This window comes from Chelonoidis abingdonii, chromosome 4 (genome assembly GCF_003597395.2).
Source record: "Chelonoidis abingdonii isolate Lonesome George chromosome 4, CheloAbing_2.0, whole genome shotgun sequence".
Taxonomy (NCBI): Eukaryota; Metazoa; Chordata; order Testudines; family Testudinidae; genus Chelonoidis; species Chelonoidis abingdonii.
This window is the reverse complement of record NC_133772.1, coordinates 102029900-102044018: the sequence shown is the minus strand read 5'-3', so window position 1 is coordinate 102044018 and position 14119 is coordinate 102029900. Positions and strand designations below refer to the sequence as shown.

The following is a 14119-nucleotide window of genomic DNA, read 5'->3' as shown; positions in this document are numbered from 1 at the left end:
TAAGACTAGGCTATGTCTACATTGCCCTCTGTTTGGACAACAGGGGCATGAATAGCAATGCGCACCAAAGTGCTGCTTTGTAACTCTCCTGTGTGGACACTGCATGCATATATTAAAAGGTTCCTAGTTTGCATTAATATAGTCCTGTTTGAAGAGGACCACATTAACACAAACTACGAATCTTTTAGGTTGTGCTGTCAGCGTCCACACAGGGCAGTTACAATGCAGCACTTTGGTGTGCACTGCTATTCATGCCCCTTGTAGTTCAAACTACAAGGCAGTGTAGACAAGCCCTTGGTTTGGAGGGCAGGCAGTTGGGGAAAAAAATCTCTTTACTTTCAACATGAGTAATTGACGTGGAAGTCTTTGAGAGACAATAATCATGGAATGCCAGAAGGATGTTTTAATTATCCTTATACCACCATATTTGAAACTTGTTTATAGTGCTGTAAATGCATATTTGTTTACTGATCTCTGAGAAAACTTTAACTTCCCACTTTATGAGCATAAATATCATCTACATACATAAATCACCCAGTAAAGTACTAAATTATTTCATTTGGACTCACAATTGATTATGGGTCTAAATTTAAAGGCTTTTTAAAAAAATCTAGCTCCCGGATTCTGAAGTTTTGACAGTGATTTATTTTTCATTCTCAATTTAGTAGTAATATGCTTCTTATTCAACAGAAATTTTAAGAATGTGAAGATCAAAGAGTAGGTTACATAATCTAGTAGATCAATCTGAACACCTAATCAATTTTTATTTTTATGTTCTACTGCATACTAGTCCCTCAGTGTAAAATGATAAAATGTTCATGCTTCCTTCAAAAGTAACATTGTTTTCTTTTCTTTTTTTTTTCTACTTCGTTCTGCCTTTTCTTCCTTCCAACTTGCTGTCTCAGTCTCCTTTCAGCCCTGGCTATGAGGTATATACTAAATTTACTACATTCTCTCTCATAATATCAAGAACAGTTGTGTTAAAAGTTCAGCATCTTTTATTTTACAGCCCTGATGTTAGAACTCGTCTTAAGACACGTGTGGGTTAGTTCAGATTTGTATGTCATGTTCTTCAAAATTGAGAGGTGTTTAATTCCAAAGTTTTGATTTGTCCGTGAGAGAGAGAATGACCAGCCACACAATTAAGAAGTACACTCAGATTCCAAAATGCACATCCACCCAGAGTCAGGAAGTTCAAAGCTTACTGCTTGTTCTTTGTTGTATTTACAGTAAACAAATACAACTGATGTAAAATTGACATCTTTATTCTTTATGATCTGGAGAAAGGAGTAAACAGTGAGGTGGCAAAGTCTGCAGATGATACTAAACTACTCAAGATAGTTAAGACCAAAGCAGACTGTGAAGAACTTCAAAAAGATCTCACAAGACTAAGTGATTGGGCAACAAAATGGCAAATGAAATTTAATGTGGATAAATGTAAAGTAATGCACATTCGAAAAAATAACCCCAACTATACATACAATATGATGGGGGCTAATTTTAAGCTAACAACAAGTCAGGAAAAAGATCTGGGATCATTTGCATAATTCTCTGAGAGAGGCAACGCAGTGGCAGAGGCAGTCAAAAAAGCAAACAGGATGTTAGGACATTAAAAAGGATAGAGAATAAGACTGAGAATATATTATGCCCTTATATAAATCAATGGAAATCTGCGTACAGAGTGGGTCTCCTCATCTCAAAAAAAATATACTGGCACTAGAAAAGTTTCAGAAAAGGGCAACTAAAATATTAGGTGTTCGAAGTGGGTCCCATATGAGGAAAAGATTAAAGAGGCTAGGACTCTTCAGCTTGGAAAAGAGGAGACTAGGGGGGATAAGATAGAAGTATGTAAAATCATGATGATGGGAGAAAGCGGATAAGAAATATTATACTTATTCCCATAATACAAGAACTAGGGGTCACCAAATGAAATAATAGGCAGCAGTTTAAAACAAATAAAAGGAAGTTCTTCTTCACCAGTGCATAGTCAACTTGTGGAACTCCTTGCTGAGGAGGTTTGTGAAGGCTAGACAATATATATGTGTATATATAGTGGAAATGGATAAATTCATGGTGGTTAAGTCCATAAATGGCTGTTAGCCAGGATGGGTAAGGAATGGTGTCCCTAGCCTCTGTTGTCAGAGGATGGAGATGGATGGCAGGAGAGAGACCACTTGATCATTGCCTATTAGGTTCACTCCCTCTGGGGCACCTGGCATTGGCCACTGTCGATAGACAGGATACTGGGCTAGATGAACCTTTGGTCTGACCTGGTACGGCCGTTCTTATGTTCTTATGAGGTCATTCAAGCATAAATGAACACATGATTTGGACTGTAGAATCTTTATTACCAGTGATGATGTATGGTAAGGAAAACAAATTCACTTTCAGATATCTGGGAATTTTCAGGGCTGGCAGTGTTTTAAAACATGGTTTTACTTCTGCAGTGCACAGACCTCATCTGGAAAAAACTCAGTAAGAATAAACACTGAAGCCCTATGTAATATAATAGAAGAGTATATACATCTTAATTTTCTTAAGGAGAACACATTTCTATTTTTGTAATGGAGACTGCATGTCAAAGGTACTGTCTCTGGAAAAATCCATGTTTATACCTAGAGAAGTTTGTTTAATGTTGTACACTGCTAAAGTATTTGAAATGGTGAAAATTTAGCACCTTTCCCTTTTGTAGAATATCAGGGTTGGAAGGGACCTCAGGAGGTCATCTAGTCCAACCCCCTGCTCAAAGCAGGGCCAGTCTCCAGACAGATTCTTATCCCAGTTCCCTAAATGACCCCCTCAAGGATTGAACCCACAAGCCTAGGTTTAGCAGGCCAATGCTCTAACCCCTGAGCTATCCCTCCCTGCATAACAGCTGCCTGAGATGCACCCATGGCGGAAGAGCAGGCTTTGAAAACTTCCTCCTTGGTAGGAAAAGAAGAATGATTGATCAACAGGTGTACAGAGTGTATTAAAATGATCAGCTGAAGATTATATCAAAACTGGTAGGCCAGTCTATTAGAAACCATGTCCCTCTGGCTGAAAAAAAATCTGGGTTTTTTTAATTCTGTAGCACATACTATAACCAATTAACCTCAAAATTATCCACCCACAGAGTAGTATGATGCAAATGGATACATAGGAAAATGTTTTTGTAATGCATAGCATCATCTTTATTATAGATGTGTCCAACAGTTAAAATGCGAGCAATTAGGGATTATACTTGGTGGTCTATGTCTAAATAAATCTAAATAAATCACAATTTATTTGTTTAGAAAATTCATGACTGTGTAAATGGCAAAGTATTAAATTTCACAGAGTTCACATGGAGAGAATTTTACAAGTGTATTTAGTCAATTTCAAGGACAGAATGAATTTTACAAGTAACATTTAGTCCTTGAAATTTGTCACATTGCAGGGCAACTGCACCACTATTCCCTCCTGTAAGGGCCACCCAAGGCACCTGCTCTCAGGCTTGTGGCTCCTCAGTTGTCACCTCTCTTGGGTGGAGACCCGCATCTCTCTCCCTCCTGACTGGAGTTTTTTCTAGGTTAGATAGTTCCCTACCTACACTGTGAGTTCCCAGCAAGTCAGACTGCCTAAGCAGGCCTGCTTTGCTTTCTCTTCAGAGGCTATAAAGAGCATAATTGCCCACAGTTATAAGTTACCACACAGCTCTTTCTAAGCATTTATTCTTAAGGTGAAAACCTTACAGAGAAAACATTTAACAATAAAAGAACCTACACTCATGCTAATAAGCTTACCCCCCAGCTTCAGCAAAGACCCTGGTAGGAGTCAGTCCTTCAAGCCCCACACAGGGATTTTCCTGTGGTTACAAGTTCATAACAGCTTTTTCTCAGCACAAGAACATTTATGAATCTGTCAGTCACTCCTTTATATGGTTTGGCCTCTGATCTTCTTTTCATGAACCAAGTGATAACGGACAAGGGCCCCTCTCAAGGCAGAGTTTCAAAAAGCTGATTTCTTGCATAACTGGAGGAAGTATATTTGCATACACCTTGCCCTAGATATTTCCTAGGAAACCCACTTAATTTTAAAAGTTCATTCTTGTCTGGCACATTGTTTCAAATAGTCCTTTGAAGTTTATAACACTTCCCAGGGTTTACATTACTCATGTCTCTTCCTTTCACCTCAAATGATGTTACATACAATCCCACAGTAATACATAAACATTTGCATTTTTAGTACAGTGAACTTCTAAGATACTTAAACTTAATTCAGTAAGATTTAACTTAATTCAGTAAGGTTGGTCCAAGATATTACAGGAAATTGCCATATCTGTCACAAAATTGACTAAATTTGCTTGTAAAATTCATTCTGACTTGAAATTGACTAAGGTAATTATTTGTATTAAAAACTGCATTGTAGACATTTTCCTTTTAAAAATAATATTTAAAAGTTCACAGTTTGGGGTCATTTTCACGATTCCTGTGCCTTCCATGAAATCATGATTTATACACAGGCCATAATTATATTGCATGTTTAGCATTTTAAAATACTTTTGAAACAGATTTCACTTTTGGGAAGACAAAGTAAGCTAACTATTTCCTTGGTAAAAACAGTATCTTGAGCTTTGAATATTCAAATTCAAATATATTGTTATATAAAATAGAGGATAATAGAGTACATATTGTAATGTTTTTGTATATGTTTCTAAAAATGCTGAATTTTAGAAGTAGGTCTGAGTGGACTTAAGCTCTGAAGTTTTACATTGTTTTGTTTTGTTTTTTTGAATGCAGTTATGTAACAAAAATATATATTTGTAAGTTACACTTTCACGATAAAGAGATTTGCAGCACAGTACTTGTATGAGGTGAATTAAAGAATACTATTTCTTTTGTTTATAATTTTTACAGTGCAAATATTTATAATAAAAAATAATATACACTTTGATTTCAATTATATCACAGAATACGATATATATGAAAATGTAGAAAAACATCCAAAATATTAATACATTTCAATTGGTAGTCTATTGTTTAACAGTGTGATTAAAACTGCAAATTAATAGCAATAATTTTTTTAATTGCGATTATTTTTTTGAGTTTATCACGTGAGTTAACTGCAATTAACCCCTAGTTAAAATTATTTTAAAGTTGGCCATTTAAGAAATTTAATATTATCTCATTTGTTTTGGCATGAATGATCTTAACTGAATATAACAGACCATTCTGAATTATTAGTTAAAACTCATTCAAAAGTTGTGTTTTTGCTACATTTGAAAAACTTGAGTTGCAACTAAATTAATTATTGTTTTATCTAATTGTTATTATTATAATTTAGACTCTAGATGGGTCAGATAAATAGATCAGGTTGCTATTGTGATATTAGCAGTAACTCAACCAGTCATCCCTTCCTGTCTAGCTAATTTGTGTGTTGCAGTTCTGTTGGCTGAAATTCATAAACTGAATGAAGGGGATTGTGTACATGTGCCAAGGGCTCTCAGTGGTAAAATATTAGGCTCCATCTGTCACTGCTTTTAAGGGTTCAGTGTCTATATGCTAGCTCCTGTGTTTCGTTATTGGAAAATCCTGCTCCAGTGGACAGGATCAGGTTCATTAGAATGGGATTCCTAATGGATAAAGTGAACCTCTCCCCTGGAGAATGGAGACTTCAGTTGGCTACTGCCCTCTTCCATATTCTAGTTCTCTGCCCCTTCTCCCTGTCATCCTTGATTACACCTTCCACATTCCCCCTACATTCCTTCCCCCTCTGCTCCACTTGCCTGGTCTGCCTCTTGGGTTTGATAGAAATTTACAAAATAATTTTTTTTTAAAACCTATTTCTTTCCAACTATGACAGTCAAATTCCAGAGTTTCTTATCCCAAAAGTTTGCGTGGTAAGTTTGCCTAGATACTTCTTTTAAAAAATAATTAAAATGTAAAATATATATCCTATGTCCCAAAACTAAACCAATAAGTCAATTGCAAAGTAAGAGCCAGATTCATCAGTACTTTCTGTACTCTTTGCACTGTTCTACAACAGCACAAAGTAGCCAAAGCACAAAGTGAATCTGGCTCTAACTGTTAAAAATTAAAATATGATTTAAGGTTGAGTCTTCAGCTCATTATAGATATCACCCGGTATCTGTCTCTTTGGGTCTCTTGTTTCATATTTATATATAATTCTTAAAATATTTTTAAAGTAATTCCCAGACATAAAACTGTTAAACTGGGAGCACGGGTTGAGAGTTTATATCAGTAACTTGAGAGAAATAAATAAACAAACACTCTAATTGTTGCCCAAACAGGCATGACAAACCCAGGAAATTCAGAGTTAGGGTTGCACTTGAAAGAAATTGAAATACATTAAGATATAGAAAGCACATTTCAAAGACATGCTATTTATTACATACTACTGTAACAGTTAGACAGTAATGGTAGTGCACCATGTAGATGCCATACATTACCTATAGTAGGCCTTGATTCTATTTGGGTAGAAAGGGGTGTATTTAAATCGTTGAAAGTCAAGTAATTTTATTTTTTAAATTACTAAAAATACTGTGTTTATAGAAAGAAATAGTAGGCAACTCTTACAATTTTTTTCTCTTACTGATATCTCAGCGATGTTACTCCCACTATTTGGTGAAAGGGGTTCTTTTACACACCTTAGGAGATGCCACAATTGAGACGAAGGAAAATAATTACAGTTATTAACCATGGCTAATTTATTATTAAAGAAAGAAAAAGAAAACATTGAACAAACAACACAAATGACAGAACACAAATGATAAATTGCTTACTTCCATTATGATCTGTTTTGTATGTCTCTCTGTGGAGAACTTTTAACAGAGATTCTTCTTCGAGTGCTTGCTTATATCGATTCCAATTAGGTGTGCGCGCACCACGTGCATGCTTATCGGAAGATTTTTACCCTAGCAACACTTGGTGGGTCGGCTGGGCACCCCCTGGAGTGGCGCCTCTATGGCCCTGGATATATACCCCTGCCGCCCCAACAGCCCTTCAGTTCCTTCTTACCGCCCATGTCGGTCGTCAGAACAGTGGAGCGCAGCTTAGCTGATCTCCACCTCCCTAGCTACTCGCAGTTTTTTTATTAATTCTCGTGTATATTGTTGTAAATTCTATAGTTATAGTTAGTTTTATTCATTCTTTGTTATAGTTAGTATATATAGTTGACAGGGGTTCGGGGATTAGCCCCTTCCCCACACCGGTACCGGGCCCCATGCCTGGTTCACCGGGCTTTAAACCATGTTCGACCTGCCACAGGCCGATGCCAATGGGAGATCCCCACGACTCTTGCCTTAAGTGCTTCGGGGAATCCCATCTCTCGGATAAGTGCTGGATCTGTAAGGCCTTTAACCCCAGGGCGCAGAAGGAGCGGGACTTTCGTCTGAAACAACTCCTGATGGAGGCAGCTTTTACTCCTCCACCCTCAGCACCAAGCGCTGGACAGTCCGTATCAAGCAGAAGCGTCTCTTCGGCACTGGATTGAGCCGGTACCGCTAAGGCCCCCTCGGCACCGACCGTCGCTGGCACTGTCGTCTGCTCGGCACCATTCCTTCTCTCCACGGATTAAGAAGCATAAGACTCCTGTGGCTTCCGTGCCACCTGCACCGCAGTTGGAGCACCCGCCTAAGTCGGACCGCCCGGCAGCGACACCTGCTGCGGCACCGACAGCTTCGGCACCGTCAATTCTGGTCCTGCAAGGGCCATCGAGTCCAGCGCCTGAAAGCTCCCCGGCGCACGCCATGGGGACCTTTTCTACGGTGAGGGAGCTGATTGTAGTCCACGCTGCCTCAACCCCCGGCACAACCAGTGAGGGTCATTCACTTGATAGGCAAGCCTGCCCTGCTGAGGCCACCCTTTGTCAGCACCGTCGAGAGGCACCGATCACAATCACGGTCCCACTGACGCTCTCGGTCCTGTCGCCGATCCCGGTCCTGATGCCGCTCGCAGTCCTGGCACCGCTCTCCATCTCGGTACCAGTCGCACTCATGGCACCGCTCAGCGTCCCGTTCGCCGGCCCGCTACTCTCGACACCGATCCAGCTCCCAGTATTGTTCCCGGCACCGCGCCTCTCGCAGCTGCTCTAGACATAGAGCCTCCAGATCCCGGTCAACCTCCTGGCACCATTCCGGTCGCAGGTTCCGGTCTCATTCCTGGTACCAGTATGGCAACTGGTACCGCTCTCCGGTGCAACACAGGGAAAGGTCATTTGGAGATCGAGACCCTTCCCTGGGGTTTTCAGCGCCACCTTGGCCATCTCGTCACACGTCTGTGTCTTCTCACGTGGGCAGTGCTTCCTATGCACAGGACCGTGACTCAGATGTACCCAGCCGTGTCTTTCAGGAGACCCAGACCCAGGAACAGGGACCCCATCAGTGGTCATTCTGGACACCTTGGGCATACTGTCAAGCCCAAGGTGCGCCTCCAATGCCATCCTGCTCTGCACCATCGGAACACCGGGTGCTGGAGGCAACAGTCAGCCGCCCCCCTCCCACGGGTACAGAGGAGGCTCCCATTCAGCCAGCAGTGTCTCAAGTTCCACCCGAGACTGATGTTGCTCAAGAACTGGAGCCCCCACAGGACCCTCTTGTCCCTGGCCTTTCCTCTTCCTCCTCTCCAGGTGAAGCGGTGGCAAGGACATCCTCCTTGGACCCTCCTCCAATTGACCTGCAGGCACATCAGGGCCTCCTGAGGTGGGTGGCGCTGAATATGAATCTTCAGGTGAAGGAGGTCCCAGAGATAGAGGACCAGTGGTGGATATCCTGTCAGCTGACACCCCCACAAGAGTGGTCTTGCCATTTATCCGTACGATACAAGCAAACGCCGATACCATCTGGCAATCTCCAGCATCTATTACGCCCACGGCCAGGGGAGTTGAGCGGAAGTACATACCTCTAAGGGGTATGAGTACCTGTACGTGCACCCTTCTCCATGCTCCCTTGTAGTGCAATCAGTCAATGAAAGGGAACGCCATGGCCAGCAAGCTCCTGCTCCAAAATCAAAGGAGGCTAGGCGCATGGACTTATTGGGCCGCAAGGTATACTCTACTGGGGGCCTCCAACTCAAGGTGGCAAACCAGCAAGCCCTGTTCAGCCGGTACAATTATAACACGTGGACGGCGGTGGAGAAATTCAAGGAGTTCTTTCCCCAAGACTCCCGACCAGAGTTTGCTGCCCTTTTGGAGGAAGGGAAGAAGGTGGCGAGAACTTCTCTCCAGGCCCCCCTGGACACAGCTGACTCCGCAGCCAGAACCCTGGCTTCAGGTGTCACCATGAGGCGGATATCATAGCTTCAGGTCTCAGGCCTTCCACCTGAGTTACAAACCACCATACAGGACCTGCCCTTTGACGGTCAAGGCCTATTCTCTGAAAAGACTGACCCCAGGCTGCAGAGCCTTAAGGACAACAGGGTCATCATGCGCTCCCTTGGGATGCACACCCCAGTGACTCAGCGCAGGTCCTCCTGTCCCCAGCCTCACCGCCCTTATCCTCCGCCTAGACCAAGACAGAACTTCGGCAGAGGACGCGGCTGAGGCAATCGTAGACTGCGGTCTGGACCCCAAGGGGGCCGGAATTAAGGTCTCTCCAAACCACCTAGGGGGCCAAAGCCAAACTTTTGAAGGTGCGCCCGAGGACGGCATACCAGTTCCTTTCCAGGATCCTTTACCTCCCTTTTCCAACTACCTCTCCTTTTTCCTCCCTGTGTGGTCCCAGCTAACTTCAGATCATTGGGTCCTACATACAGTGGAACTTGGGTACCACCTCCAGTTTATTTCGCCCCCTCCCTTCCACCGCCCACCCTCGTCCGTCTTCAGGGACCCCTCTCATGAGCAATTCCTCTTACAAGAGGTGCGCACGCTCCTTACCATGGGAGCCATAGAGGAAGTACCAGAAGCCCAAAGGGGGAAGGGGTTCTACTCCCACTATTTCCTAATCCCCAAGGCGAACGGAGGTCTCAGACCTATCCTAGACCTGCGAGAACTCAACAAATTCATGATAAAGTTTAAGTTCCGCATGGTATCCCTGGGGACCATCATCCCATCCTTGGATCCCGGAGACTGGTATGCCGCCCTCGACGTGAAGGACGCATATTTTCACATCGCCATTTATCCTCCACACAGGCAGTATCTCCGATTTGTAGCCAACCGTCAGCATTTCCAGTTTACGGTCCTACCATTTGGCCTCTCTACAGCACCGAGAGTATTCACAAAGTGCATGGCTGTAGTCGCCGCCTCCCTCTGCCGCCGCCGGATATACGGTCTTTCCGTATCTCGACGATTGGCTCATCAGAGGGACCTCCAAGACACAATTCACCCATCATGTAGGCATCGTCAAGGACCTATTCATACGTCTAGGTCTGATGATCAATACAGAGAAATCAACTCTGGTTCCCACTCAGAGGATAGACTTCATTGGGGCCATCCTGGACTCCAGTCTCGCCAGAGCCTGCTTACCACCGACTCGGTTTCAGGCGATGGTAACAATTATCCAAAGCCTACAAAACTTCCCAATGACTTTGGCTTGCACTTGTCTCGGTCTATTAGGTCACATGGCTGCCTGCATGTTCGTGACCAAATACACCAGGCTACGCCTCCGTCCCCTCCAATCTTGGCTCAACTCGGTATACCACCCGGGCAGAGATGCCATAGACATGATAGTCACCATTCCCCCGAGCATCCTAGGCTCCCTCGACTGGTGGCTGACGCCCTTCCTGGTGTGTGCAGGGATGCCATTCCATCCACCCCAGCCTTCCATGGCCCTGATGACGGACACCTCATCTCTTGGCTGGGGTGCCCACCTCGGACATCTTCGCACCCAAGGCCTTTGGTCATCTCAGGAGTTGGCCTTGCACATCAATGTCCAAGAGCTGAGAGCAGTCCGCTTTGCGTGCCAGGCGTTTCAACAGCACTTACAAGGCCACTGCGTCTCAGTGTTCACAGACAACACAACGGCCATGTATTACATAAACAAGCGGGGAAGGGCACAGTCCTCCCCCCTGGGTCAGGAAGTCATCCAGCTTTGGGACTTCTGTATAGCCCACTCAATAGACCTGGTAGCATCTTTTCACCCAGGCTTTCGGAACATTCTGGCGGATCAACTCAGCAGATCCTTCCTGTCTCACGAGTGGTCGATTTGTCCGGACGTTATTCATTCCGTTTTCCGGAAGTGGGGCTTTCCCTGTATAGACCTCTTCACTTCCCACGAGAACAGGAAATGCCAGATGTCCTGCTCCTTCCAAGGCCTCTCCTTGGGCTCAATCTCGGACGCTTTCCTGATGCCGTGGACGAGCCAACTGCTTTACGCCTTTCCACTGTTCCCACTGGTTCACAGGGTCCTGATGAAGCTCCGCAGAGTCAGAGCTCACTTGATCATGATCGCTCCAGCGTGACCCAGGCAGCACTGTACACCAAGCTGCTCGACCTGTCGATAGCCAACCCAATTACCCTGCCTCTTCACCCAGACCTCATAACTCAGGACCACGGTAGACTTCGCCACCCAGACCTGCAGTCCCTTCACCTCATGGCATGGCTGCTGCGTGGTTAAGCCAGTCTGAGTTACGTTGCTCTGCCTCAGTACAACGAGTACTCTTGGGTAGCAGGAAACCTTCCACTCGGTCAACGTATCTGGCCAAGTGGAAGCGTTTCTCCTGCTGGTGCGAAACACAGAATGTCACTCCCACCGAGGCCTCGATCCCCACCATCTTGGACTACCTTTGGTATCTTAAACAGCAGGGCCTAGCGATATCATCATTAAGGGTGCACTTGGCAGCCATCTCTACCTTCCACCCAGGGGAGAGTGGCCGCTCCGTGTTCTCACACCCTATGGTTTCTAGGTTCCTCAAGGGCTTGGAGCGCCTATACCCCCAAGTACGACGCCCCGCCCCAACCTGGGACCTCAACCTGGTTCTAACCAGACTTAATGTCATCCCCATTTCGAGCCATTAGCAGAGCCTCTGGCTCGCTTACTAGTAGTCATGTCGCTGCCGAAGCAACAGCTTTTCCTCATAGATCTACATCTCCAGCGAGTTCTCCGAGCTCGCGGCTCACGCTGGACCACTATTGTACTGTTGTCACTCAAGGACAAGTCAGGTGCGACCACACCCAGGCGCATCTAAATGGTCGCTCTCATGTAAAGCAGAGAATACTCCACCGTCTATCTCACGAAGGAACAATGCAATCCCTAACGTACGGTAGAGACGCTCGCCAAGTATAATTCATGCACAAAACCTCGTAAAACCCACAACCTCATCGCATGGCAGTTCGATGATCAGGGCCTACTTGTCTCCCCCGGCAGATCTCATCTGAGCTGAAGCATGATCCGTACTATGACTACTCATGTCCTCGAGCCATCCACGTCACCACCAAGAGCTCAGGGCCATCATCTGCCGCCTCCTGGCTCATTGACCCATCCAGGAATATGGGGTAGACTGGTCCTCCACCCTGTGCGTCAACTGCTTTCAACAGCTTCAGGATGTATGGCAGCGGGCCAGCAGTGATCGGTCACATCTCACTCAACCCCACCACCTAGGTAAGGCTTTGGAATCACCTAATTGGAATCGATATGAGCAAGCACTCAAAGAAGAAAAGACGGTTACTCACCTTTGTAACTGTTGTTCTTCGAGATGTGTTGCTCATATCCATTCCAAACCCACCCTCCTTCCCCTCTGTCGGAGTAGCCGGCAAGAAGGAACTGAAGGGCCATTGGGTCGGCAGGGGTATATATCCAGCATCATAGCGGCGCCACTCCAGGGAGTGCCCAGCTGACCCACCGAGTATTGCTAGGGGAAAAATCTTCCGACGAGCATGCACGCGGCGTGCGCACACCTAATTGGAATGGATATGAGCAACACATCTCGAAGAACAACAGTTAGAAAGGTGAGTAACCGTCTTTTACTGTACTACTTTGAGAGTGAACCTGCCTTTCGTGAGGCACTTGTCTCTGGGTAGTTTTGAGACCAAGGGCTATTCTTTCTCCCAAATTATTGTGAATCTATTCTTAGTATCTTATTAGAAACTTAAAACTGTTTATTGATGGTCAAAATAATTTGTTTAAGGAAAGGAATATCCTGCTGTTTTTTTTTAATAAATGACTAGCTAGTTTACTGTTGGGCAAAGTCGGTTGTATTAACTAAATCCTATGAAATTGAAGAAAATATTTAAATCAGTTACTTAGAATAAGCCATACAAGGAGTTGTATTGAGACAGGCCAATTATGAATATTAAGGCGCTTAAATACAATTAAATCCTATTATTTCTCTACTTACCAGTGTTTGCCCCTGTCTTAGCTCCAGGAATAGTGTCTAACCATTTGATTATTAATAAACTGTTAGTTTTTGTAAATTGCAGCAGCAATTTCATATCCCAATAAAATCATTACAAGAGTTTAAATCTAATCCCTTCATGCAATGTCTTAGTTAATTTTGTCTCACCAATCCATGTTGAAGTCTTGGGGAGGTTTTCCTGGGGTTGGCTTCCTCCTCAGTGTGCCATTTACACATTTAAGAAGTACACAAAAGTTTTACATTTCCAACTACATATATTTTCCCTGACGTTTTAAACATTCAAGGTAATGCTTTTCTTTGAAAAGTGGGGTTGGCAGGGCTCACTTTACTCCTAGATTTATTGTTCTGACACCACTTTCTACCTTTCCTTTTGCAATTAGATCTTTTCCTAAGACATAAATGTTTTACATGGTTTGTCTTCTTAACACGATCTCCTTAGAGTTACGGTTTGTTTGTTATAGCAATTAAACGTCTATTAAATATTTTATACAAAGCTCAGATTTCAATAACCAATTAATCTTTTAAACATTTCACAAAGAAAATAATATAAATGTAACCCTTCTGCCCCTCTGAGTTTGCAGCAACAAGGGCCGGGTTCAGTATCCAGGGGTTCCGTTTCAATAACACAATGCATAACTGGCTTGAGCCCCCACCCAGTGACCTGGGACACTTACATACCACCCCCCCGGGCGCCTCTAGGAGGCAATACTTCCCCCCTCACAAGCATGGAGTCTGAGTGTAGCGAAATCCTTTCAATAAAGGAGGGAAACAAAGCGGCATCACATTGGAGAAACACCACGAACAGGCTTATAACACAAACCATAAGCAAAAACCCACCTCCAAGTACATTT

General features: G+C 44.1%; 1 protein-coding gene across 1 annotated transcript in view; it reads left to right on the top strand.

The window, feature by feature from the left end:
• PRKD1 (protein kinase D1) overlaps positions 1-14119 on the top strand; it is a 324397-nt gene that overhangs the window by 244407 nt on the left and 65871 nt on the right. Inside the window, exon 6 of the mRNA XM_032796642.2 lies at positions 906-929. Coding sequence (XP_032652533.1) covers positions 906-929 — 24 coding nt within the window. The remainder of the gene's footprint in view (positions 1-905; positions 930-14119) is intronic.